Source organism: Rhinoderma darwinii, chromosome 1, assembly GCF_050947455.1.
Source record: "Rhinoderma darwinii isolate aRhiDar2 chromosome 1, aRhiDar2.hap1, whole genome shotgun sequence".
NCBI lineage: Eukaryota > Metazoa > Chordata > Amphibia > Anura > Rhinodermatidae > Rhinoderma > Rhinoderma darwinii.
Window position 1 is genome coordinate 27,040,302 of NC_134687.1, and position 25,743 is coordinate 27,066,044.

The following is a 25,743-nucleotide window of genomic DNA, read 5'->3' on the forward strand; positions in this document are numbered from 1 at the left end:
TCTTACCTGCTCCCGCTTAAAGACAACCTGTCACCTCTCATGACATGTCTGTTTTAGTAAATACTTGTATTCTCTATGAAATATCAATTCCGGAGAATATTATTCTTAGCTCTTTGTGTTATGCCGTTCCTCTTTTATTCCTCCTAGAAATGTATGAATGATTGGACAACTGGGTATTACCATTCCATTTGTCAAAGGGGCGTGTCCCTACACAGTCTCTGTCAGCACTGATTGGACAGTGTCAGTCTGTACAGGGACACACCCCCAACTGGAAACACCCAGTTGTCAATTTATTCATACATTTCTAGGAGGAATAACAGAGGAACAGCACAACGTAGCGTTCTAAAAAAAAATGTGCTCCAGAATTAGTAATTCATGGAGAAATTATTTCATGGAGAATACAATTATTTACTAAAACAGACATGTGACAGATTCCGTTTAAGTCAACATACACATTATTTGCCTCTTTCTAGTCTGCGACATGGCTTTGGGTCCCACTTCTGAGCATACTTAATGGTCCTAGAGGGCATCTGTACCCATGTTTGGGCAATTAGCTCCACTGGAGAGGGATGGGATTCAGTGAACACATTTCCATTGGATTTAAGCAATATAAGAAAAGAAGAATAATCAAACCACTAGACTTAAAACACGGCCAAAAATACCCCCTCCCCCGCTCACCACCAACGTGTCCAATTACCATCAATGCGCTTCTTCCTTGTAAAATCCGCCAGTGCCGCTAAGCTTCAGGGAGCTTCAGCATACATTTGAATAACACATTTGTCCCTGGGGGAGGTATTATACCATTGTGATTCAGTTCCTGAGTGCTGCGCCACATACTATGCATTGAACTCCATAATTTTATGAGACGCGCCAGCCCTAAAGGCCCATAATGTTGTGAAGCGCGGTGGGGACCCGCGTGTTACATAACGGCTGCGTTCTATTATAAAGCAGATCAGGCCGCAGTCATCATCTACTTGCTCTGTGCCTCCCGCTGAAGAGATTTCCAACACTGACTGGGCTCAAATGGCTGCAACATGTTGACACGCTCTTATTTGCAAACAACCGTCAGACACAATCGGCTCTGCGAGCGTATTATTAGCAGCTCTGTGGTTTCCCATTATCCTCAAATGCTCTGTGATCTGTACTCAAAAACATGAAATCTCGCTTTGTTGCTGGTGGCAGGATTAAATACTGGTGAGGTAGGAAGAAATTCTGAGTGGAAAACACCAGTACTTGTTATGTACATGTACAGATGTAGCAGAGCTGGGTTTTGTCATTTGGCACAACAGATCATCTATCTGTTATCTGCGGTTTTCCATAGAGTTCAATCAAGTTCTCTGGACACATCATGCAAAAAAACAGTACAGAAGAACTAAACTACAAATTCAGCTCTGCTACATATGTTTTTTTTTTTTAAAAGCCTCTTAGTTTGTAGAAATATAGCAATATCCTGCCGGTCAGGCAAAATATAATTTGCAGCAGATTATTTTGGGGAACTTGTAGTTGAGGATTACTGGTATTTAGAAAATCTTATTGGAAGGAATATCCACAAAACCATCATTTACATCAGTAACATTAACCCTTTCCTGATTAGACAAGACGGCAAAACGAACATTTTAATGATGATTGTACCGATCCGGAGAGGAAAAAAGTTCTATGAATGGGGTCCGGCTTTAAAGTAACCATGATGCCTGGCTGGGACATCTTAAAATAAAAGATGAAAGAATAGAAGTCCAAACCTTCACCCTACAGCAACGATGGAGGAGGCAGAGAGTCACCGCGACAAACCCAGGGTCTGTAGATATTTAGGGGATCAGGTCTGTAGATATTTAGGGGATCAGGTCTGGGGTCTGCAGTTATTTAGGGTATCAGGTCTGGGGTATGAAGTTATTTAGGGGATCAGGTCTGGGGTCTGTAGTTATTTAGGGGGTCAGGTCTGGGGTCTGTAGTTATTTAGGGGGTCAGGTCTGGGGTCTGTAGTTATTTAGGGGGTCAGGTCTGGGGTCTGTAGTTATTTAGGGGGTCAGGTCTGGGGTCTGTAGTTATTTAGGGGATCAGGTCTGTAGATATTTAGGGGATCAGGTCTGGGGTCTGCAGTTATTTAGGGTATCAGGTCTGGGGTCTGAAGTTATTTAGGGGATCAGGTCTGGGGTCTGTAGTTATTTAGGGGGTCAGGTCTGGGGTCTGTAGTTATTTAGGGGATCAGGTCTGTAGATATTTAGGGGATCAGGTCTGGGGTCTGCAGTTATTTAGGGTATCAGGTCTGGGGTCTGAAGTTATTTAGGGGATCAGGTCTGGGGTCTGTAGTTATTTAGGGGGTCAGGTCTGGGGTCTGTAGTTATTTAGGGGGTCAGGTCTGGGGTCTGTAGTTATTTAGGGGGTCAGGTCTGGGGTCTGTATTTGTTATTTAGGGGGTCTGTCTGGGGTTTATTTATTTAGGGGTTCTGGTCTGGGGTCTGTATTTAGGGGGTCAGGTCTCGGGTCTGTATTTATTTAGCGGGTCAAGTCAGGGGTCTGAATTTTCTTAAGTACTGTATTCTTTCAGGGGGTCAAGTCTGTCTGGGGTCTGTACTTATTTGGGGGGGGGGTCAGGTCTGGGGTCTGTATTTATTTAAGGTGTAATGAAGGGGGGGGTCATATATACTACTTGTGATTCAAATGCTGTCAATTGAGAGTGGGTCCAAAATAAATGGGCGACGCATAAGGTAAACATTTTTACACGCACGCCAACATTCCAGAATCTTTCAATGTCTCTTCTCAAAAATTGGCATGTGCACCCAATGATTTTAGTTTATGCCCCTGGGATCAAGTCACCTTCATCACATAACATTACGGAGAATGAAGCCCCTCCGTGTACTTGTGCTGGTTGCCTTCATGCCTGTAACACTTCTACAAGGTTAGAAATTGCCTCGAAGTAGAAAAGATTTGTAAACCGTCTACTCCGGAGAGATCGCTCCGCCCGGGGCGGTGGATGAAACCCTGCGGCATTACTGACGTTTTGTATAAGCAGCACAGGAAATTCTAGGGGGTTTCCTAGATCCGCCTGGTGTGACGAGCCTCTAATCTCTCTGATATCCTGAATGACCTTTATAATAATGACACTGCCAATTGTTCATTTTGCACTTTCACAGGTATAAAGGGTAAACTTTGGAAGCAATTTATATATATATGGTTCAATTAAATTAATGAATTTTGTGTTTTTAATTTAAAACCATAAATAAATTAAAAAAAAATCCAAAAGTGTACAAAGCCTTTAGGCTATGTTCACACGGGGTATTTTGCCGAGTTTTTTGACGCGGAAACCGCGTCGCAAAACTCGGCAAAAACGGCCCGAGAACGCCTCCCATTGATTTCAATGGGAGGAGTCGGCGTCTTTTTCCCGCGAGCAGTAAAACTGCCTCGCGGGAAAAAGAAGCGACATGCCCTATCTCCGGGCGCTTCCGCCTCTGACCTCCCATTGACTTCAATGGGAGGCAGGAGAAAGCGTATTTCTCGCTGTTTTATGCCCGCGGCGCTCAATGGCCGCGGGCAAAAAACGGCGCGATAATTGCCGCGTAAGTCGGCGTGCAGGGAGAGGAAAATCTGCCTCAAAGTTCCAAACGGAATTTTGAGGCAGATATTCCTTCCCCAAAATACTCCGTGTGAACATAGCCTTAAGGCTGGGTTCACACAGAGTTTTTTGCAGACGGAAATTCTGCCTCAAAATTCCGTTTATAAGTTTGAGGCACATTTTCCTCTGCCTGCGCTGCGTTTTTCGCTGCTGCAATTGAGCGCCGCGGGCATAAAACTCTGCGAAAATACGCTTTCTCTGCCTCCCATTGATGTCAATGGGAGGTCAGAAGCGTAAATGCCCGAAGATAGGGCACGTCCCTTCTGTCTCCCGCGAGATTGTTTTACCGCTCACGGGAGAAAACCGCCTCCGCCTCCCATTGAAATGAATGGAGGCATTTTCGGGCCAGTTTTTGACGAGTTTTGCGTCGCGGTTTCCGCGTCACAAAACTCTGTGAACCCAGCCAGACACTGCCACTATGTGGCGCCATTATGTAGGCTGAAATTGCGAGAGCAACTGACTAAAAATGAAAATCAGGAGTCCCCATTTTGCTTTTTTCCCAGGGGGTCTATTTTCTTTAAAAGTTGCCATGCGAAGGCCGGGTTCCCACAGGTCCCGCAGTACATTGTGGTGCGTCTTTTCGAACTGAATTTCTGCTGCAGAAAAAAGCGCTTATACTTACCCCTTCCTTCTGCGCGCAGTCCAACCTCCTACGATGACGTTGCAGGCCATGTGACACTGCTGCCTGTGATTGGCTGCAGCAGTCACATGGGATGAAACGTCATCCCAGGTGGCAGACTGCAGGAAGAAGAAGGGCGTTCTGGGTAAATATGAATTTTTTCCCCGTAGTTGCGACTTTTGCGGTGTAATCACTGCAAATACACTGCAAAAGTCGCAACACTTGGCTTTCTGTTGCTGGATTTGCATCCCCATTGTATTCAATGGAGAAAACCCGCAACAGAAAATCAACTAAAACGCAGCATAAATTGACTCCGCACCGTAGGTCAATTTATTAAAGTTTACGCTGTGGTTCTTTTCCGGAGCGTGGGCATGAGATTTTCTAAATCTCATCCACTTTGCTGCTACCGTAAATGCACCGTTTATGGTACGGGGGAACCCGACCTAAGGTCTCCTTCACACACACACATTTTTTTTGTATAAAAACGACATGTAATTCAAGTATTTTTATTGCATTTTTTTTACAAGCATTTTTAGTGCCATTTTTTTCTATTCATTACATTTCCTCCATGCGCAGAGCATGCTGCATTTATTTTTTTTTTAAAACGCCACTGACCCAAAAGACTCCACAAACCCCCAAAAAAATTGATTGTAACTGCGCTTTTTATTTCCCTATAGACTTTCAGCCAAAAAATTCAAGTAAAAACACCAGGAAAAAGACGCCACAAAAATGTTATGTGAAACCCCCCTAGGAGTGACTTTCAGCTGACATCTGGCCGCAGCATTTAGATCCTAAAGAACACACGTTGTTTTTTTTCACCGTGTCTATTTTTCCTGCGCTTTTTTTTTTTGCCAAAAAGGACTTGCAGCCAGATGTAAGCTGAAAATCTATAGCGAGAAAATAAAACGCACTTTGAACAATGCTCTTATTTGTGGCGTCTTTCGGGTCAGTGGCAGTTTTTAGTTTTTTTTTCCAAAACACAGCGTGCTCTAGGTATTGCGTTTTTTATTTATAGGCTTCTCTATGGGACTTGAAAAACGGCTGAAAAAATGTATCTTACAAACGTAATGAATAGAAAAAAAATACTTGAAAAAAAACCACTTGAAATTCATGGATAGTTTTTTTCCATGCAAAAAAAAATAAAAACGCAAGAAAAAAAAAGTGTGTGTGTGAAGGAGGTCTAAACATTATGTGCAGAAAGAACAGTAACGCCTCATGCACATGACCGTGTGTGCCGTCCAAGTCCCGTCAGTGATCCGAGGAAAGATAGGATATCTTCTATCTTTCCTCGGATCGGAGACTCAGACCATTTTTGACGGACCCGATTCACCTGCTAAAGTGAATGGGTTCGTGAAGACTATCGGGTGCCACTTGGATGCCGTCAAAAACGGCCCGTGCGGCACAACGGTCCCGTGCATGAGGCCTCATTCAGACAAGCGTGTATCACGTACGTGTGACGGCCGTTAAAACAACGGCCGTCACGCGGACTCATGTACTTCAATAGGACCGTTCACACGACCGTTGTTTTAACAGGGCGTGTGAAGGGTCCGTTTAAAAATAGGACAAGTCCTATTTTACTGAGTGTCACGCATCCCCCCCATAGACTCTAGTCCGTGACAACGTGTCCGGCACAGGTGCACCTCGGACGCAAAAAACTTTTTTCACATCCGAGGTTGCCGACGCTCGCCGGAACGTAGCCTAAGAATTATATAGACCAAGACAAAGTGAGGGGTGGCAAGATGGCGGGGGTGGTGGTTGGCATCTTCTATTAATGAAGCTTTTGTCTACGTCCATGGTCATTATGGTATTGTCACCTCATAACTTTATTCTTCGTCTTCAATATCATATACAACCATATCAAATTCCGGGAGCATAGGTGATGTGTTTTTGGTGACCATAGAAGGAAACGGCTGCTGGTAATTATAGATTGCTCGCAACGTGTAAATTTAGCTTGGACGGTTGAAGAACTAAATTAAAACCCCGCAGTAAATTTCTCAATAGGCAAATCTTATTCAAATGAGCGGTTAATTAAGGCCATAAACCAAAAAGGAGCCATCACCCATGATAGACGGCGTTCAATTCTGTGTGTTTCTCGGTGGAAGTCGACGTATTGTTAGACTCTGCATTATGCTGCTTAGCAAGAATACACCATCCCGACGCTTTCTTAAAAGATGCCCTCGTTCTTTTTAATTAGCGCTGGTCGTATTCCTACATAGGCTCGGACAAAAAAATCTCCTTTGCATTGGGGTTCGCTTCATTGTAATCTCGCTGCCCGCTGACATTCATTCTGGCCCGCTTTCACACTGAGCTTAAGCGCCGCAGAGAAATCAGAGTGACAAGAGCGAGAGGAATCAATGCAATTATATTTACATGCTCGCGCCTGTGCTGCTTGGACAACTTGCCAAATCAGCACCTCCAGATTGGGCTCTCGCGCAAATGAATGGACTTCTTTTGACCAAAGACACTCGGCACCATGCAGTGGCTGCCCTCCAAGAAGAATGGAGACCCAGCATGAAATATGCTGGAGATGGGCCCAGGCTCGATTTAGAACAGGGGAAACAGTAGGTCAATTCTTATTCAGATGAAACCGGTTCCTTGCTCATTTCTCCAAGCCTACCTGCTGATAGCAGCTCCGAGAAGCATCGAACGTTGCATACTTGGATGAGACGGTAGCACTAAGATGCAGGTACTAGGTCTATACGGTGCTCAATGTCATGCTGAGATTCATCTCAACCAAACACCTTTATGTCCATAGGGGGCAGTATCGTACAAGTCAACTGACGGATTTAGGATCCAGAAAAGTGTTCACCGTAGTGGTCACATCCAGAGGTCGCAATACCGCGTTTACAAGCGTCATGGACGACGGTAAAGGCTCATGAACTCTTTGAAGTCAGTCTCATGTGAATTCTTACATATTTGACCGAGTTTATTTAGCACGGGAGGACGGCACAGGCGGCACAGTATGAAAGGTAATAGAAGTACATATGGAAATGTTACCAGGACCGCTTTATGTAAATCTTTAAACTCTCGCACAGCGCGACAAGCGCGGGGGCTCTTAATGATGTCAGTTAGGCGTTGGCACATTAAACCAATAAGGGCTAGTTCACACGGGAGTATTTTGGCGCTGTTTTTGACGTGGAAACGATTAAAAAAAAACTGGGCCTAAGGCTCTGTGTGGCGTAATTCGTTTCCACCCCGAAGTTCCCTACTGGCACTTGGGACACCCCTGCTGGCATGCCCCTCCATGGACACGGTGAAGGAGGTGGGAGACAAGTCTTCGGCAGTGCCCAGTCAGAGCCAGGACGGCTGTGGTCCTTTCCCTGCACCATCAATCCCCTTCCTTATTTTCCTCCTCATTTATCACCCTCCCCCACGGCCCCTGTGTTTATGTGCCCGTGTTTATTGTCCAGCAGTGTGATCCTCCAGGGTCATTTGCCCCTCTTCCATGCCTGCTGCTGACCCCATCACCTCCCTATAGTGGGTCTATCTCTTTCTCCATCTCACCCATTTGCTCGTGTGTTCTTATTTTGGTTCCCAGGTCGCTGGAAAAGTTGGTGTTTTTTGCCACGAACCAGGGCAAAAATGCACCATTTTGCGGCAATTTTTGAAAAATTGTGACAAAATTGTGCAGTTTGCCATGGTTCTAGGGGAAAAAAAACACATTCTCACCGCAATGTGTGAACCCAGCTGGACTGGAGTGGCATCTGTGCAAATCCCACCTGACACTGCTGCTCATTCATTTCTAATGGAGATAAAAAAAACAAAAAAACAATTCATCATGTGTGTATAGAAGATATCTATTTTATTTGGACTTCGCATTTTGTGTTTTGGGGAGGCGCTGTATAGTATGGCTTATATTAAGTAGTTCTATACCGTGCCTGAACCACAGAATTGCGCAGTCCAAATAAAATGGATGTCTGGGGGCGACAGACGGGGGACACACCTTGTTTGACAGGTTCCCCTATTTTAACTATTTTTGCTTTGACTTCGTCTGTTCGCATGATCTTCTGCCCTGGTCCCTGAGTGACAGATTTCATTCTTCAAGAGGGACGTGTTCACACTTATGTTCAGCGTAAAAAATAAAATAGATTTGTAATTACCAATTTTGTAACGTACTATTTATGCATGACAGCATTGTTATAAGTTATAGTAATGTGGAAATGTCGAGTTTTTATCAGCCGTATCCCTACTTATTATTATTTAAATTACAGCAAATTATATACTCCAAAAAATACTCCTCAAAAATGCTTAGAGGAGTATTTTTACAATGCTGGAAAATATGTAGTGCGACCTCTGGTCATATCCCTTCCCCCGCTTCTTTGGTAAATCATGCAAAGCACATTACTCAGCAGGAGGTGACAATGAGCTCAGGAGAAACTTTTTCCCAGGGTAAGGATAATAGGAAATCTGTGATGGCCATTTACATGCATCAGTTTTTGTTTTTTGTTTTCTCTCATTCTTGGCCTTTGTGTCGATAATTGTGAAATGTAAATACACAAAAAGTACAATCACTCGTTATGTAAATGGCGGTCATGCCACTTTTCTGCGCTACTAGGATGCAATCACAAAAAAGTCCTTGTATGCATGATCACTCTCTTACAAGGTCAGCACCATTCATGGGGAATATGGACGAGGCTTGGCGACCCCATCAACAGCAACTCTCGTTCTGGTAGACTTGGCCCATCCAGGTACATGGTTGGCCAGAACGAGTGGAGGCTGACAAACCGATTCCCTTTTCGTAACTTTGTGTCATACACCTCCCCCTTAAGCCATGCACTAAGCAATATTTGTAGGGGATTTCTAGAATCAAAAAATGACCCATGAATATATAATATAACATTTTGTTCGGTGCTACTTTCTTCCTCTTGAGTCTTCCAAAAGAGACAATAGGAAATCGGAAGCCATTACACCTCTTACAGGGGTTGTCCCCTATCTTTCCAGATTCTTGGATAGATAAGGCCTCATGCACACGAGCGTGTTTTTGCGGGTGAATTGCGGTTCCATTCATGTCTAAGGGCCCATGAACACGACCCTGGTTTCCACACTCCGTGCATTGCCCGGGAGCCTGGACCGCAAAAAGAAAGGACATGTCTTATTACGGCTGCATTTTGTGGTCCTGGCTCATTGAAATGAATGCACACGGCTATGTGTACGGCCCGTGAGTCGACTCCGCTATTGATTCCGTCTGAAAACCGGAAACCAGCCGGAATGGTGACGAACGGAAACCAATAGCGATGTTTCCGTCACCATTGCTATCAATGGTAACTGAAATGGAAGCTGTGCTTTCACTTTCACTTTCTGTTGAGGGGTTCACCCGACGGAATCCTCCGACGGAACCCCGGAATGGAAAGCGAACAATGATGTGAACAGGCCCTTAGCAACACGTCCGCAAATCCACAAATTACGGATGTCATACGGAGGTGTATCTGCAGTTTCCACGTGCCCATTGACTTCTATGGGCAAGTCCGTAGTGAATTTGCGGGCCGTAATAAGACGTGGTTATTCCTATAGCTAGTCCGTCTCAAAGAGAAGGAAACAGCCTATGACTCCCAGAAAACCATGATATAGCCCAAAAACGAACATAGAGAAGCACGCAGGCTAGAGTATATAGTGTATCACAAAATACGTTCATTTATTAATTTACGACAACAGAGATAGAAACACAAATTAATAATGTATAACAAAATAGAATAAAAAAAAAAAAAAAAAAAAAGATATCAACACCAGTATCCAACGCCAGATTGTTTCAGTGGAGTAGTGTGCGGCACAGTTTCGCTACATTTAGTGGACGTAGCATGGCAGCAGAAATGTGTTACGGATACATGTCAGTATGTGAAAGTCAATACATATCAAAAATAGAGGTATATTGAGTCCCCAATTTGAAAAACCTCCAGATGTAAATATGCATACATGTACGCGTTTCTGTCTCGGACGCCTACTGGGGAGAACAAATGTGAAACGCGCGTCGAGGCGGTAATACACGCCAGTCACGGCACCTTCTTTCATGTGAGTAAGAGTTTATTGCTTTTCTAGGCAAGGATATTGTCGTACATGTATGCATATTTACATCTAGAGGCTTTTCAAATTGGGGACTTAATATACCTCTATTTTTGAGATGTATTGACTTTCACATACTGACATGCATCCGTAACACATATTTCTGCTGCCATGCTACGTCCACTAAATGTAGCGCAACAGTACCGCACACTACTCCATTGAAACGATCTGGCGTTGGATACTGGTGTTGATAACATCTTTTTTTATTCCATTTTGTCATACATTATTCATTTGTGTTTTTATCTTTGTTGTCGTAAATAAATAAACATATTTTGTGATACACTATATACTCTAGCCTGCGTGCTTCTCTTTGTTCGTTTTTGGTCTACATAATAAGACGTGACCTGAGTTTCTGTGGTCCTGGAAGGAACCGTGAAAACTATGGTCGTGTGCATGGTGCCATAGCAATGAGTGGAGCCGCAATTCACCCGCAGATTGCGGACGCCAAAACACGCTCGTGTGCACGAGGCCTAATACTTTACTTTCCCGTTTATCAATGCAATGCCAGGCAGATTTGTCATTCACAAGGAAAATGGGTGACAACCACTGTCATTATTCAAAACACAGAAGGAAGAAACAATTATAAGTCATAAAATGTGTGAACAGAATTTTAACAAACTTGTGGGTAGAAAATACTAAAGATCTTTCATAAAAAAATATATTTACCGGAGGAAAGCGGAAGACATTTTTAATTTAAAGATACATCCAGAATATAGTGAAATGGAACTCCCCTTGAAGCATCTAAAACCAATGTCTCAAATATATCAGACCATCGAGATATTGGACTGCATTGACCTATTTTACCACCCAAGGTAATTCCCAATGAACAACCAAGCTTCAATACTGGTTACAACATTTGCAAAAACATTCGACTATTCTGCAAAAACATCCTGAGGCAATTCCCATAACGGGTTTACTGAAGGATCAGCTATTCGTAAGGACAACGGATAGGTGGTTTGTGTTGCTTTACCTTCTCGTGGATTTCTTGTGTGGACTGTGCGTCGCAGAACGCTACTGTGGCTACATCTTTGAGGATAGGCATTTCTACTGTACAATCCCGGCCATCCAGCAGGGCCACAAGTGGGCGCGGATGCATGGGCCCATTCATAATTGGAGGGCGAATGCCTAAAAGAGGATAAAAATAAAAAGCATAATTAAGATAGTGTTCCGAGCAAAGCAGCAAAGACAGAGCATGGGTTTTCTATGAGAAACTAATGATTACAAGGACATGCAAGGCACAATCCATGAATTTCTGCGTGCTTTTCCGAGTACGTTTCTGGCTGGTATAAAGTCATTTATTTACTCAGGAAGTGGATATGTACGTTTGTGTTCACATTATCAGATTTTTAATTACTTATTTAAACATTCAGTGACAAGAGGAAATATTAATAGGGACACTAAACTGACCCACCAAAAAAAATAAAAAATTACGATTTAGGAACCTACAAGAATTTCTCAACACACTTTCTACAATTAAAGAAGTCTTGGACAAATCAGGCATTTACCTCCTAATTCCCTTGACTTTGTCTAAAACCGACTAAGGGTGCAGGTCTTAGGAAGCGATCGGAGTCCCCTTTTATTTGGCAGAGCAGGTCTTGCCCTAGAGGACCATCCGGGCACTATGTAATATTTCATTGGCCCCGCAGAGACTCTTCACTCAAAACAGGACCCCCTGTGATCAGCTAGGTGTGGGTTGGCCCAAGGAAGTGCTATTTCAATTGGATGATAGATACCACCCTAAAAGTTTATACATGATTCTATAGGATTTTTGCTGCTACTAATCAAGGGGAAATAAAAAAATTCAGGTAGATTTATGGATTAAACTAAAAAGGTAATTTTTTTTCATTTTGGGTGAAATGTCCTATCAAGCAAGACATTTTTGGCAATGATATGAAACTGGCCATAGATGCAAAGAGTCCACAAGTAGAAGAGAACCACAGCTCAAACATTCATTCTTACATTTTTCATTTTTGGAACAACTATTCAATTCTCCAAAAAAAAGAAAAAAAAAAAAAAAAGAAAGGTCATCCTATAGTTTCCAAAACTCCTTCTGATGGAATAGTTGTAGTATTGCAGAGGGTAAATGCTCCAAATAAAAGGTGGGGGTTTCATCTGCTCAGGGGCGGGCACAAACTATACTCAGGGGTGGATACAAAGAATACTCAGGGGCGGACACAAGCATCACAGGATCACTGTGCAGAACAGAATACGGGGCCCTATCTTTCCAATTGATTATCTGATGAGCGAGGGGTGCTAGTCAGGGGCAACCTCCTTTGTGACTTTCAAAAAATTCCCTCACTAACCTGCCTATCCACTAGTAACTATGAGGCATGGATGGAAATCATTACTGTAGTCCCATCCATACAATCTAATAGTGAGGAGCCCTATTCTGTAAAAGAACCAGTACCCCCCCCCCCCCCCCCTTGCCTGCTGTGCCCCTATGCAGCTGCCCTGGTTGAACAAATTGTATGTCCACCTCTGCATCTACTGACCAAGCAAAATTTCATGGAGAGTTCAATATTATTCTGACCAATGAACTTGGAGGACAGATTTCTTTCCATTTTTATGGGTCATTTTAGCCGAATGATTATGATTTAAGATTTTTTTATTTTTTTTGGCCCGGGCTCAATGTATTTAGAGTAAGAACTATTAGAGACTATTTTTCACATTGAAGCTACCATTAATTGTACATTCCCTAAATATTCCAAACTTCATTTTTAAGGTCAGATGACTTGCTTATGAATACTTGGAATAGTTAGACTTTACATTCCTTTATAGGCGCCTCATGTCGAAATCTCTTTGATTATCCATCGTAAAAAAAAAAAAAAAATGGAACTGGAAAAGGCGAGGTTTGACGCAACAGCCCTTTTATTGTGCACCCACACCCCTCAACAAAGCTAGGAATTGTTTGCCTTTGGCTAGAGGTTTGATAAACTGCCCATAGAAGTTATTTGGCTTCCGGATGTAAACCTGCAGTGTACAGTTACCAGGAACGAGTTCACACAGGATCACACAAAACAACGGCACTGCCTTTCCCATCTTTCTCTTGGACACCGGCCAATGCCTTGAACTTTTCGCCTTTATTCCAACCTCTCAGTCAACGTTCTGATTTCATGTAACAACCAGTAGTTACCGATCGGTACGACCTATGCCTCACGTCCTGAATAGTACTAGCTATTCCCCATATGAACTTGGAGTAACTGAATGGTACGACCTTTGCCTCATTAGAAGGAGGAAGCATTCAATATCTCGGAAGACGGATCTTGACAAACTCCTTTCATTATAATAAGCAGAATGATTATTTGATCATCACTGAATATTAGGTCAACCTTGCAAGATAGTTTTCTGGAGAAACACAAAGCTATCTGGGTGGGATGAAAAATTTGGATGAACTTAACTCTCTATATACACAAACTACCTAAAAAATTGGTAGCAAAGCCAAGTTCTCAGGGACAGCAATTTCCCCAAAAAGCTCAGAGCCCAAATTTTGACATCAATTGAAAAATGTACTTTGCTAAAAGCACGCCACTTTCTTCAAGCTATTAAACCACTTTAGTGATAAAGGTAAAATTCATGGTCCTAAAACACAGTACAAATTTTTTTTGGGGGGGGGAATCTTTTTATCCAATTAATCAACTATAGAAATCCAATGCTAAGGCACCTGATCGGCCGTAAACGTTACCGTCAAATAAGGGATTAAAACAGCTCCGAGTCCATCTGCGTTCTTGGTTGTCAGGAATATAGACCATAGATATTGGTTCCCTTATTATGCTTGGATATTTCTCGGATATCTCAATATCAGCATCTCCACTCCTTAGAAATGAAGCTTTAAAGACTATAATGCAAATAAACTCCCTTCCAGAAGTAAGAAATCTCTCTCTAGTGCCACCTTACAGTGTAGTCACCTATAGAAACTATTTTGCATTTTTTTTCTCCCAGGGAGCATTGCCCTTCCCACCAGCTGGATCTCCACAAGGAAAATCACTACCTTCTAAAGGTTATAACAAATTCATATTGACCAGTAGAACCACGAGAGGCCATTGACCGGAATACACCTCCACGCTCTACATTTCTGCTACTTGGGTATAACAAAATAACGGATTGAACGACACACAAGCCCCTTTCGAGAGATCCTGTTTTTGAGCAAATTAGAGGCCTGAATCCATGTTATCTTGTTCAGTATTGAATATAGTTAATACAGAGTTAAAACCTGGCACACACCTTTCTCGATTGAAAGGTGTGTGATTTAAAGAAATTTACTAGAAATAGACAAACCATAATATCTTGTGTTCACTCACATTGCTCTGTGATACTAAAATTAAACTCAAAGCAAATTGGGTCAATCTAACATTTCTCAAAATAGTACTTTGAGGCATCCCTTCCGGTTTCCTCCAGTTCATGCCTACACTGAGCAATGTCATAGAAGGTGTCGTGCTCTAGAGACGTTTTCCAACCAGTGGCTCTCGGCCCCCAGCATGTGGCTCTCCAGCTGGTGGCAGTGCTAAAAACTATTGTGCACTAGTGACATCAGGGATATCATAATACTACTGAGACCTAGGAAACCATAATCGCTGGTAGTTATAGGAGTTGTCCAGTATTAGAGAAACATGGCTACTTTCTTCCAAAAACAGCGCCACACTTGTCCATAGGTTGTGTCTGATATTGCAGCTCAGCTCCATTAAAGTAAATCGGGCCGAGTTGCAATACCACAAAGAACTTGTGGACAGGTTTGACACTTTTTTTAAAATAAAGCAGTCAAGTTTTTCTAATTCTTAACAACCCCTTTAATACTAGTGCAAGATCCACGTGACTTGATTATATTTAATATCCCTTTTAATAACCAATGTGGCTAAATACGAACGTCAAGTGGCTCGCGAGCTAGAAAAGCTTAGAGGTGGGCAGGTATTCCCCTCTAATTCACAGGACCCGCAATTATCTACAGAACGGGGGTCCCAAAACCACGTACCACCTAGTGAGGCAGCTGCTGGATACGCCACATTCTAGGTCATGTCTAGTGAATGCCACCTTACAGGGTTATTTCGGTCTAGAATGGGAATACCCCCTTAAATAGTCCACAGATTACACTAGAAGTTTCAAACAGCCGTTTTCATAAAGTTCTGGACAAAAATAGTTACATATGTTAAAACCGTAAATTTCTGCTTTGTAACCTAGGTTCAGCTTCTATCGATGGGGTGCACATCTGAAGAACTTCCCAAGTATTGCCAATAGCTGCACCCAATGTTGATCCAATATGACTAATCGGCTTTTCGAAAGTAATCTCTCTTCGGTTGGCGTCAATCACGTTTGGTCATGTCACGAACATGCGCTGAAATCCAGTGCATGTCCAGCTGAAGGATTAGAAAGACATGGCTGCTTTCTTCTAGAGACAACGCCACACCGGTCCACAACTTGTGTGGTTTTGCATCTCAACTCCATTAAAGTTAAGGAGTCTGAGCTGCAATATCACACACAACCTGTAGACAGGTGTGGTGCTGTTTTTGGAAGAAAGGAGCCATGTTTTTCTAATCCTCTACAACCCCTTTAAGGGGTGGGATACACTGGAACCGGACAAAAACTTCATTTTCACTTTTTGATGGTTCACGAAGAACAAAGTGTCAAAAATTTCTACACTGAAGGAGTTAAAAAGAAAAAAAGCTAAATTTATATTGCCAAGTTCACTGCAAAGGCAAAGAAAATAGGAAAAAAGAGGGGAAAAAAAAGAAGAATGGAAAAATAAAGACTGGTTGACTTAGATTAGGCTTGGAACAACAGAGTTGAATCCAAACACAACAGACAAAAGTTTGGCTGAACTTCTGTTAACATAATATAAGAGGGGAAAAGCCAAACAAGAGAATAATTGTGCTCCAACCACAAGAAGTCGTGTGCTCGGAGACCGAAGCTGAAAGGTAAGTACGTGGTATAAGGAATACTTTCTATGTTTCAAATCACCAACTATATCAATGACCAAGCCTTGCCCATTTCCCAAGAAGTCACATCCCTACACAGAGGACGCTATTATAGTCTCCGAAATGGGTGAGGTTCTCTTTGTAACACCACAAGAACTACCATCAATTTAAGTGGAGTGGAGACACCATGACATTTAATGGTCCAGACATGCCACCCGTCCATATATAGAAAATTTCCCACTTGAGAAAAAGGTAAAAACATTAAAAGCATCATCCCGGTATAAAGAAAGGGAAAATACAACCCGACATACCCTCAAAGGGTGTGTATTTTTTTTTTTACGTTTTTGGTGTGTCGAAACTTGACAATGACCGACCTCTGGCAACTCTTCCGAAAGAAAGGAGATATTTTCATGGCCTAAAAGGACCAGGTTTCCAGATGAAAGGTCTAAACCCAAAGCGGGAGCAGGAGCCATGGTGGTACACATTTCATTATTAAAGGGGCTCTGTCACCAGATTATTAGTGCCCTCTCTCCTACATAATCTGATCGGCGCTGTAATGTAGATAACGGCAGTGGTTTTTATTTTGAAAAACGATAATTTTTGAGCAAGTTATGAGCAATTTTAGATTTATGCTAATGACTTTCTTAAAGACCAACTGGGCGTGTTTTTACTTTTGACCAAGTGGGTGTTGTACAGAGGAGTGAGTGTATGACGCTGACCAATCAATGACCAATCAGCTTCATACACTTCTCATTGTTCCAGCCCAGCTTCTTTCACTGCACAATCACACTGTGATGTGGATCATGTGCGGGATGAGTTGTATTTTTTGACGGCACCATTTTGGGGTACCTATAATGTAATGAGCATCATTTATTGGGTAAATATGACTTTTTGATTAGTTTATTGCTTTTTTATGGCGTTCACGGTGCAAATAGAAAACATTTTCATTTTATAGTGCAAGACAATACGGAGGCAGGGATTCCAATTGTGTAGTTTTTTGTTTTTTTTTTCTCATTAGTAAACATTTTGTAAGGAAAAAAAAATAGAGGGGGGCTTTTATCTTTGGAATTTTTTTTGTTAACTTTTACAAAACCTCATTCACACGCAGAATTTTTTTTTACCACCGCATCAAATCTCAAAAAACATCTTAAATGAACTAATAAAACGTTAGTCCGTGTCACAGCGACATTAAACCCTACGACTACACCTCCTGTCAGATGGTACTTATTTTATTTTTTTCAAATTATTAGGCCAGAAAGTGAAGAAATTAGCAAGACAGAAACAAAACTAAACATGCGACTAAAGGAGGACGTTTCTGAAGATGTTATCACGATTGTGAGGCTGCACCACGAGGTCAGAACGGTCACGAAGAGCCCCACATTGTTGAGGTTTCGGAAGTTTAATGTTAATGCTTTTTTTTTCCCCTCCCTAATAGACGACAGTTAGGGTATGTTCACACGACCTATTTTCAGGCGTAATTCGGGCGTTTTACGCCTCGAATTACGCCTGAAAAGACGGCTCCATTACGCCTGCAAACATCTGCCCATTGCTTGCAATGGGTCTTACGATGTTCTGTTCCCACGAGGTGTAATTTTTCGCTGTCAAAAGACGGCGCGTAAAAAGACGGCCGCGTCAAAGAAGTGCCTGTCACTTCTTGGGACGTTTTTGGAGCAGTTTTTCATTGACTCCATTGAAAAACAGCTCCAATTACGTCCGTAATGGAACCCGCAAAAAAAGCGAGTACATGCAAAAACGTCTGAAAATCAGGAGCTTTTTTTGAATGACAACAGCTCCTTAATTTCAGATGTATTTTGCGTTCGTGTGTGAACATACCCTTACTCCTGAGAGAAATTAGATTTGCTACAAGAGGAGAAAGACTGACTTGGTCCATGACCATTATAGACATTGAAGAACTGAAGCAGCAGATGCCAAGTACTGGCCTAGGACAAGAAATGCAAGAACGTCACATGGTGTAATTCTAGTTAACCCCTTTTATACCAGGCATCATACAGCCAAAACTTTACTTTTCACTTTTTTCCCCACTATTTTTCAAAAATTTCACAATAAACCGCAGACGGCCACAGGTGAATCTACCTGCAAAGCACCTATCCATATGTGTACAGTACATAAGACTAGGGGGTTATATTCTTCTCACAGAGCAATTAAAAGGGTTGTGTGCGATGACAAATAAAAAAATGCGCCACTCTTTTCCATTGGTTAAGTCAGGTATTGCAGCTCAGACACATTCAAGTGAATGCTGCAATTCCAGACTCAGCCCATGGCCAGGAGTGGTGCTGTTTCTGAAATAAAGTAGCATCATGCAACCCCTTTAATGTCAATTAAATTTTCAATCCTTCGATACCCGGTTTGCAGCAAAAATGGTTAGCCAAGTGCCAAGAACTGTGCCTAACATCTCCTAAAGGGGGCGCCGACATCAATGGAGCCTGACATTGCCATAACAAGGATGATGTCATACATAGTCATTTTTATAATGTTATCCTCATAGTCTGTAGTATAGTATACAGAGATGTCATCATTGCTGATTAAAACAACAATTTTTGCGCCTTAAAGGAGAATTTCCTCTTTAGTAATAATCTTGTCAAACACACGTCAGAAGATTACATCAGTAGTGATCTATGAGCTGCGATCACTACCGATTTGTAGAATGAATAGCCTGCAGTGCCTTACAAAGGATAAATCCTTTTGCCCCTGGTCATCATTAGCAGAAATGCAAGATTTGGATGTCGTTTTTTAAGCACTCGCCCAAAACTAATTTTGTGGACTGTTCCTTTAAGGAGAGGCTATGTGAAGCAATATACGAGTTTCTGTCCCATACTTCGAGACCTGAATACAATCATATTAAGGTTCAATGTATAGATTTTTTTTTTACATACTTTACTTTGGGTTTGGCAGCCGAGGTCTCCACCCATATCTTAACCGTAATTGTTTTCACAATTTCTCCCCTTGGGGCTGTAGTAAAACAATCAGGATAAGATCTCCCTGCTCATTGACTTTAGATTATAGGCTTGCTGGATTTCCTAGTGGGAAGCAGCAGCCTTTATAACTAAGACGGGAAAAACCTGTATTTCACAGGAAGACTTAATACAGCAACTGTATTGCGTAGGTTTTCTTCTGGGCAATACAATATTATCCACTTCATTGTGCAAAAAAATGGGTTCAACTAGGTATACAGTTTCCATAGGTCATCCATAGTCTGCCGAAACTGCAGGGAGTCACACCTCATACCCTTTGACCCCACCATGCCCATACCTTCAAAAAACAAAACAAACACCAAGACGGCATAAAACATAAAAACATACAGACGGCATTTTGCCTTTTTTGGGTGGAGGTCGGCCAAACTTGTCACTTGCATCATACACCCTCTTAACCAGCATCGGTCACATCTCCTGGCATGACTTTTTTTTAGTAAATAATTGTATATCAAATGAAATATCAATTCTAGAACATCTTATTTTAGAACTCTGCATTGTACTTTTCCTCTGTTATTCCTCCTAGAAATTTATGAATATATTTACAACTGGGTGTTACCAGTTGGGGGTGTGTCGCTACACAGTCGGACACTGACCAATCAGTGCTGTCAGTGAGACTGAAGCGACACACTCTGCTGACAAGGGGAATGGTAACAACCAGTTGTCAATTTATTCATAAATTTCTAGGAGGAATAACAGAGGAACAGCACAATGTAGAGTCATAAGAAAAGATGTTCTAGAATTGTTGTTTCATGTGGAATATAATGATTTATGAAGACAGACAAGTTAGGAGAGGTGACAGGCCCTCTTTAACTAGTTATCTGGCGGTATGACAACAACCGGTCAGCCTGCTCCGCTATCTCCATCATTCCTGCACCACCAGCTGTGACTTTGTCAGAGCAAACCTAAGCTAGCCCCCCACATATCGACTCCCGCAGTCAGAGGCGCCCCACAATGAAAAATGGAGGCTACCATTCCCTCTTCAGTATTTTTTTTATTTTTTTTTAGAGAGCTCTAGATATCTAGGTCTTACCCATTGAGAAAAAATGATTCTATTCAGTCTATTCTCTAAATACACCATCTATTCTATCCCCCCCCCCCCTCCCTCCAGCCTATCCAAAATTAACTATGGGCCAATGCCACCAAAAAATTAAAGGAGAACAAGCTAACTGTTCTATCAGATTGTGCTTGCCCCAAAACCTTTGTGCCCACACTGTCAAACATCTGGTGTTGCCCAAAATAAACGCCCAACCATAATCTGATCCAAATCCATTAGGACATATAAATCTGCTGGAAAACACAAATTAAATCACAAAGTCCCTTAACTACTTGGCCCGAGCAAACAAAAACAAGATCTTGTCCAATTTGGCACCTACTGTCCGCAGCCTACTAGGACAGTGACCCAACATTTAGCCCAGGTGGCCGGAAGTAGGGCCGGAAGTAGCTTTCTGTATTCCAGTTTTCTGTGTACGTGAAAAAGCCATTTGCTGTTGATGGGCCACAAAAAAAGTCCAACAATTTTTTTGTTTAAACCCAAAAAGAGACAAAAAATCTCACAAAACAAAATTCAAATGCAGAATGTTTATAAGCCTAGTTAATGCACCTGAGCACTCTCCCTCTTTGTAGCTAGGTGGCTTATCTGCATCCTGTTGGGAACTGGTGTTTACCTGCCCATTCAGTAAGTATGGCCTATTTTTGTGTGAATATGTATGTCCCATTTTTCTATGAATTGCTTTTATGTAGGGAACGAAAAGTTCTAGTGTAGGGACTCGCAAGACGGTGAGGACCCTTGACGTGGGTTGTAAGTTTGCGTATTTTGCCCAAAATATCAACTAATACCTCATGTTTATCATGGATACTTTTATCAGGATGCAGCCAGGCCTCATAATGTTGGGGGGAGCATAGTGTGCCAGTGTGTGGTGTGGCGTGTAGGGCAGCCTTCATGATCTAATAGTATGGGCTTGACTAATAGGCTGCAATCTGGCAAGATACGCTATACCGGAACAGTTTTTTGAAACTTTGGTTGTGTGCAGTGATAACACTGAGTAGCCACTCCCCTCAAGAATAGTGGGAGTGGTTATCACTAGTTAAAGGGGGTTTTCCCATCAGAGACATTTATGGTATATCTACAGGATATACCGTATAGAAAATAAGCACTAATTCAGACAAAAGTGTCAAAATGTAGAAAACTGTATGAAATATTTTTCCATGTCAGTTGACAGAAAACAAAGGCATAACAATTGCCAAATGTGTACAAAAGATTTTTTCATCCATTTAGAAGGTTAGAGTCCTGGAAGTGTCCTGGTTAGAATTCCCAGTTAGATCCAGGGCTTTCGCCGATAACAGAGACAACACGTGTGGAGGGTCAGCGTCTGACAACACCTGTACGACGTTTTGGGAGACCGCCCCCTTTCTCAAGCATCCACAGGATATGCCATAAGAGTCTGATAGATGCGAGTCCCACCATGTTTCCGTAACTCCCAAAGAAGTGCATTGGAGTTACTGAAACAGCGTAGCATGGCAAGCTACGCTGTTTCCAGAACTTGCTAAATACGGAAACAGCGCAGCTCGCCGTGCTACGCTGTTTCCGTAATTCCCATTCACTTATATGGGAGCTATGGAAACAGCGTAGCTCAACGAGAACTTGGCTGTTTATGTAACTCCCGACCACCTAATCAGGAAGCGGCCGGGAGGCAGCCCAGCTGAGTAAGCTAGAACGGAATTTAGGGGGCCCCGTACTAGAAAAAGGTGCGGGTCCCAAAGGTGTGACCCGCATCTATCAGACTTTTAGCGCATATCCCGTGGATGTGCCATAAATGTCCAAGATGGGAAAACCCCTTTAATGCACCTGAGCACTCTCCCTCTTTGTAGCATTTGTGGCTGGTCTGCTGTTGGGAACTGGTGTTTACCTGCCCATCTAATTAGTATGGCCTGTTTCTGTGCGTTTTTGAATATATGTATTTTCCATTTTTCTGTGAATCATAATTAGCGGATCTTGTATTAAAAAGGTGTGTGTCACCTAAAGTTAGTAATTAAGTATTTATTGCCTCAGGACCGCAAATAGATAGTGCGGGGCTGTTTCACGGACCAATTGCGTGCTGCTGGCACTGCATGGAGTGGAAACAAAGATACATTTTGCGATCCAATTCAGCTTCATCCACTTTATAAACCGCTTGGCGCAACCTTCATATGGTGACACAACCTTGAATGACTATAATTCACACCAAGGCTAAACAGGGCGACATTGGGCCAGGACTTTTTGTGGTGGGAGTTAATCAAGATAATCTTGCACAAAGCTACTTTAAGGCATCACGATACATAGGAACATATAGAATACTGGTGTATTATGGTCTTTGTATACTGCAGACATATTAGCTCTATTAGGAGTATGTATTCAGTTACAGTGCATCAGTTCCAGCCACATACGACTAAAAAATGTCAGCCCGCAATAGGCTTCCGTTTAATGCACCACACGGCTGGCCGAAATGCACAGTCATGAGGATTTAGTCTGCACAGTATTTCACATATTACAGAAGAAGTTTATGCTGCAAAGCTCTTCTTCCTATTGTGGCTGGAGACAGGAAGTTGCAGCTATAGGCAGACATTTTGGTGGCTATCAACAGCTGCATTGTCACTCAGTCACAGAAGCTGAACAAAAATAAGCAGAGAGGGCAAAACAAAAACATAACATGAATAAAATTAGGGTGCAAAAGTCAAACAAACCCCTAGTAATTTGAATAGTCTAGGAGAAGAAGATCTGTACATAGTGTAAAGGGTTTGCCAGACACAGGTTCTGTGTCGACGCCCGGGGTTAATCAGCCCTCATCAGCTCCAAGGTCTGCTAGAGTGACGCGATCTGTTACCACTGAGGCTTGGTTCACACGACCTATTTTCAGACATAAACGAGGCGTATTATGCCTCGTTTTACGTCTGAAAATAGGGCTGCAATACGTCGGCAAACATCTGCCCATTCATCTGAATGGGTTTGCCGACGTACTGTGCAGACGACCTGTAATTTACGCGTCGTCGTTTGACAGCTGTCAAACGACGACGCGTAAATGGACTGCCTGGGCAAAGAAGTGCAGGGCACTTCTTTGCCACGTAATTTGAGCTGTTCTTCATTGAACTCAATGAAGCACAGCTCAAGATTTACGAGCGTCTCAGACGCCTCGCAAAATGCGAGGAGCATTTACGTGTGAAACGAGACAGCTGTTTTCTCTTGAAAACAGTCTGTCTTTTCACACGTAAATGACAGCTAGCGTGTGAACATACCCTCAGGCTTGCAGGCTGAGGAAAGGGAGAACCTATCACAGCCTGGCCTGACGGTTCTAGCTCCCGCCCTTGGTCTATTTTTACCCTCACTTGCAGCATGTTCCTTGCCTGTGATTGTTCTGGTTTCCTGGCTCTGCTATTCCTGCTATTTACCCGATTGACCGCTGTTACTTATCGACCCTGACTTGCCTGACTATTCTCTTGCTCTGTTTTTGCTACTACGTACTCTCCTGGTTTGATTCGGCTCGTTCACCGCTGCCTGTTGCACACGGTGGCCCCGTGGGCAACTGCCCTACCCCCCCTTGCTTCTGTGTGCCCTTGTCTTGTGTTGTCTGTCTTGCACGTACAAGTAGGCAGGGACTGAGTTGTGGGTAAATTAGGGCTCATCTGTCCGTCTCCCTACCCCGATTCATTACACATAGTCTGTGCAAATGCAAAAATGAAATAGAAAAGACATTTGTTATATATTTACAGGATATGCCGTCAATGTCTGATAGATGCGGGTCCCGGCCCTTGCACCGGCCGCCGCTTTCAGGCAGAGACAGGTGACTTGATTTAAGGAAAGTCAAGCTTGCTGTGCTCTCACTTCTTCAGTAACGCTCATTCACTTCATTGGTATTTATGGAAACAGCATAGCGCAGCAAGCTCAGCTGTTTCTGTAAGCCCAGCCATCTCTCCACTGAATCTTCCCCTGGATGCGGTGATTAGCAGCCACCTCACCAGGCAGGGAAGAGGTCGGGAGACCCCCGTTCTTGTGATAGGTGTGGATACAAGAGCTGGGACCTGCATCTATCCGACATTAAAAGGGGTTGTCCAGGCACGGACAACCGATTACCTATCCACAGGAAAGGTCATCAGTATATGATCGGTGGGGGTCAGACACCTGAACCCCGCACCCATCAGCTGCTCTGACTGCCAGATGTTATGCAGGGTATGCAGTGTTCGGTGTCGGAAGCAGATGGCTCTGTACACTGCAAAGTGGCCGCGCTGCAGAACAGCAACTCTGCTCCTATTCACTTGAATAGGAGCAGAGCTGCAGTACTGCAGCTCGGCCACTATTCCGTGACTGGAGCCAACTGCTTCCGGCATGAACATTCGGTGCCCGGAGGCAGCTGGAACATTTGATTGGTGCGGGGTCCGGGTGTCAGACCCCCACAGATCATGTACTGATGACCTATGCTGTGTATAGGTCATGATTTTAAAGGCCTTTTACACCTTTGAAAGGGAATATATATATATATATATATAGCACACAAGAAAATGGCGACAGCACACCGCCGAACACCAACGCCACCTAAGCCACTAAATATAAATAAATATGCATTACTGCTAAATCTACTTACAATAGGGAGGTTCTTAGTGCACATGATGATCAAATTGTGTGAGCCCACCTGCCACGACAAGGCGACCTCTATGAGGTGAGAACCTACGCTGCACATACACCCAGAACTGGGACTAAGCCTACATATACCTGGGGATGGTAGGAACCAGCACTAAACTAATTAAAATCATCCAGGGAAGAATAGGGGGAGTGCAAGATAAAATAAATGGAGGCAGTCACTAACCCCACATATATGAATCACATAAAACGCAAAAGTTTGCACAGCACATTCCAACAAAATGAAGCAAAACGTGTATACAGGTGAAAGAACGCCTGTGACTGCAAATATACAGCACACAAGAAAATGGTGACAGCACACTGCGAACACTAATGTCACCTAAGCCGCTAAATATAAATAAATATGCATTACTGCTAAATCTACTTACAATAGGGAGTATATATATATATATATATATATATATATATATATGTCAGTCAGTGTGTTTGGTGCAACAGTTTTTATTAAAAATTAATTTTACTTTTTGAGATACAGCTGCTCCTTATTCTGTATACAGAGAAGCTGTATCGTTCGCTAAATCCTGCTCCTGTCAGGTCCGCAGAACTGACGGGTTCACTGAAAGCGGGTCCTGCGTGTCTCTGCCATGCAGGATCCACCTGTAACCAATCACACCTAGGTTCATAATCGGACTGACGAATTCAGGTCATACAGCTGCTCTGCTCTGTCCAGGCACGGACAACTTATGACCTATCCTGTATGATCCCATGTCCTGTAAATATGCCATAAATATCTCTGATGAGAATACTCCTTTAACATGATTTCAAAATGTATTCAGACAAGCCTGCGGGAAACTCACTTCTGACAGGACAGGGATGAGGGATGGGCAGAGTAGACGGCAGCCTAAGGCACCATTGAGGGGGAGGGGAAATTAATGGTTGAGAAACTAAAA

General features: G+C 42.8%; 1 protein-coding gene across 7 annotated transcripts in view; it reads right to left on the reverse strand.

The window, feature by feature from the left end:
* The window catches only part of CTBP1 (C-terminal binding protein 1), a 536,806-nt gene that overhangs the window by 34,971 nt on the left and 476,092 nt on the right, over positions 1-25,743 (reverse strand). For all 7 annotated transcript variants that reach the window (XM_075856720.1, XM_075856730.1, XM_075856761.1 and 4 more), the window contains one exon: positions 11,257-11,411. In XM_075856720.1, coding sequence (XP_075712835.1) covers positions 11,257-11,411 — 155 coding nt within the window. The remainder of the gene's footprint in view (positions 1-11,256; positions 11,412-25,743) is intronic.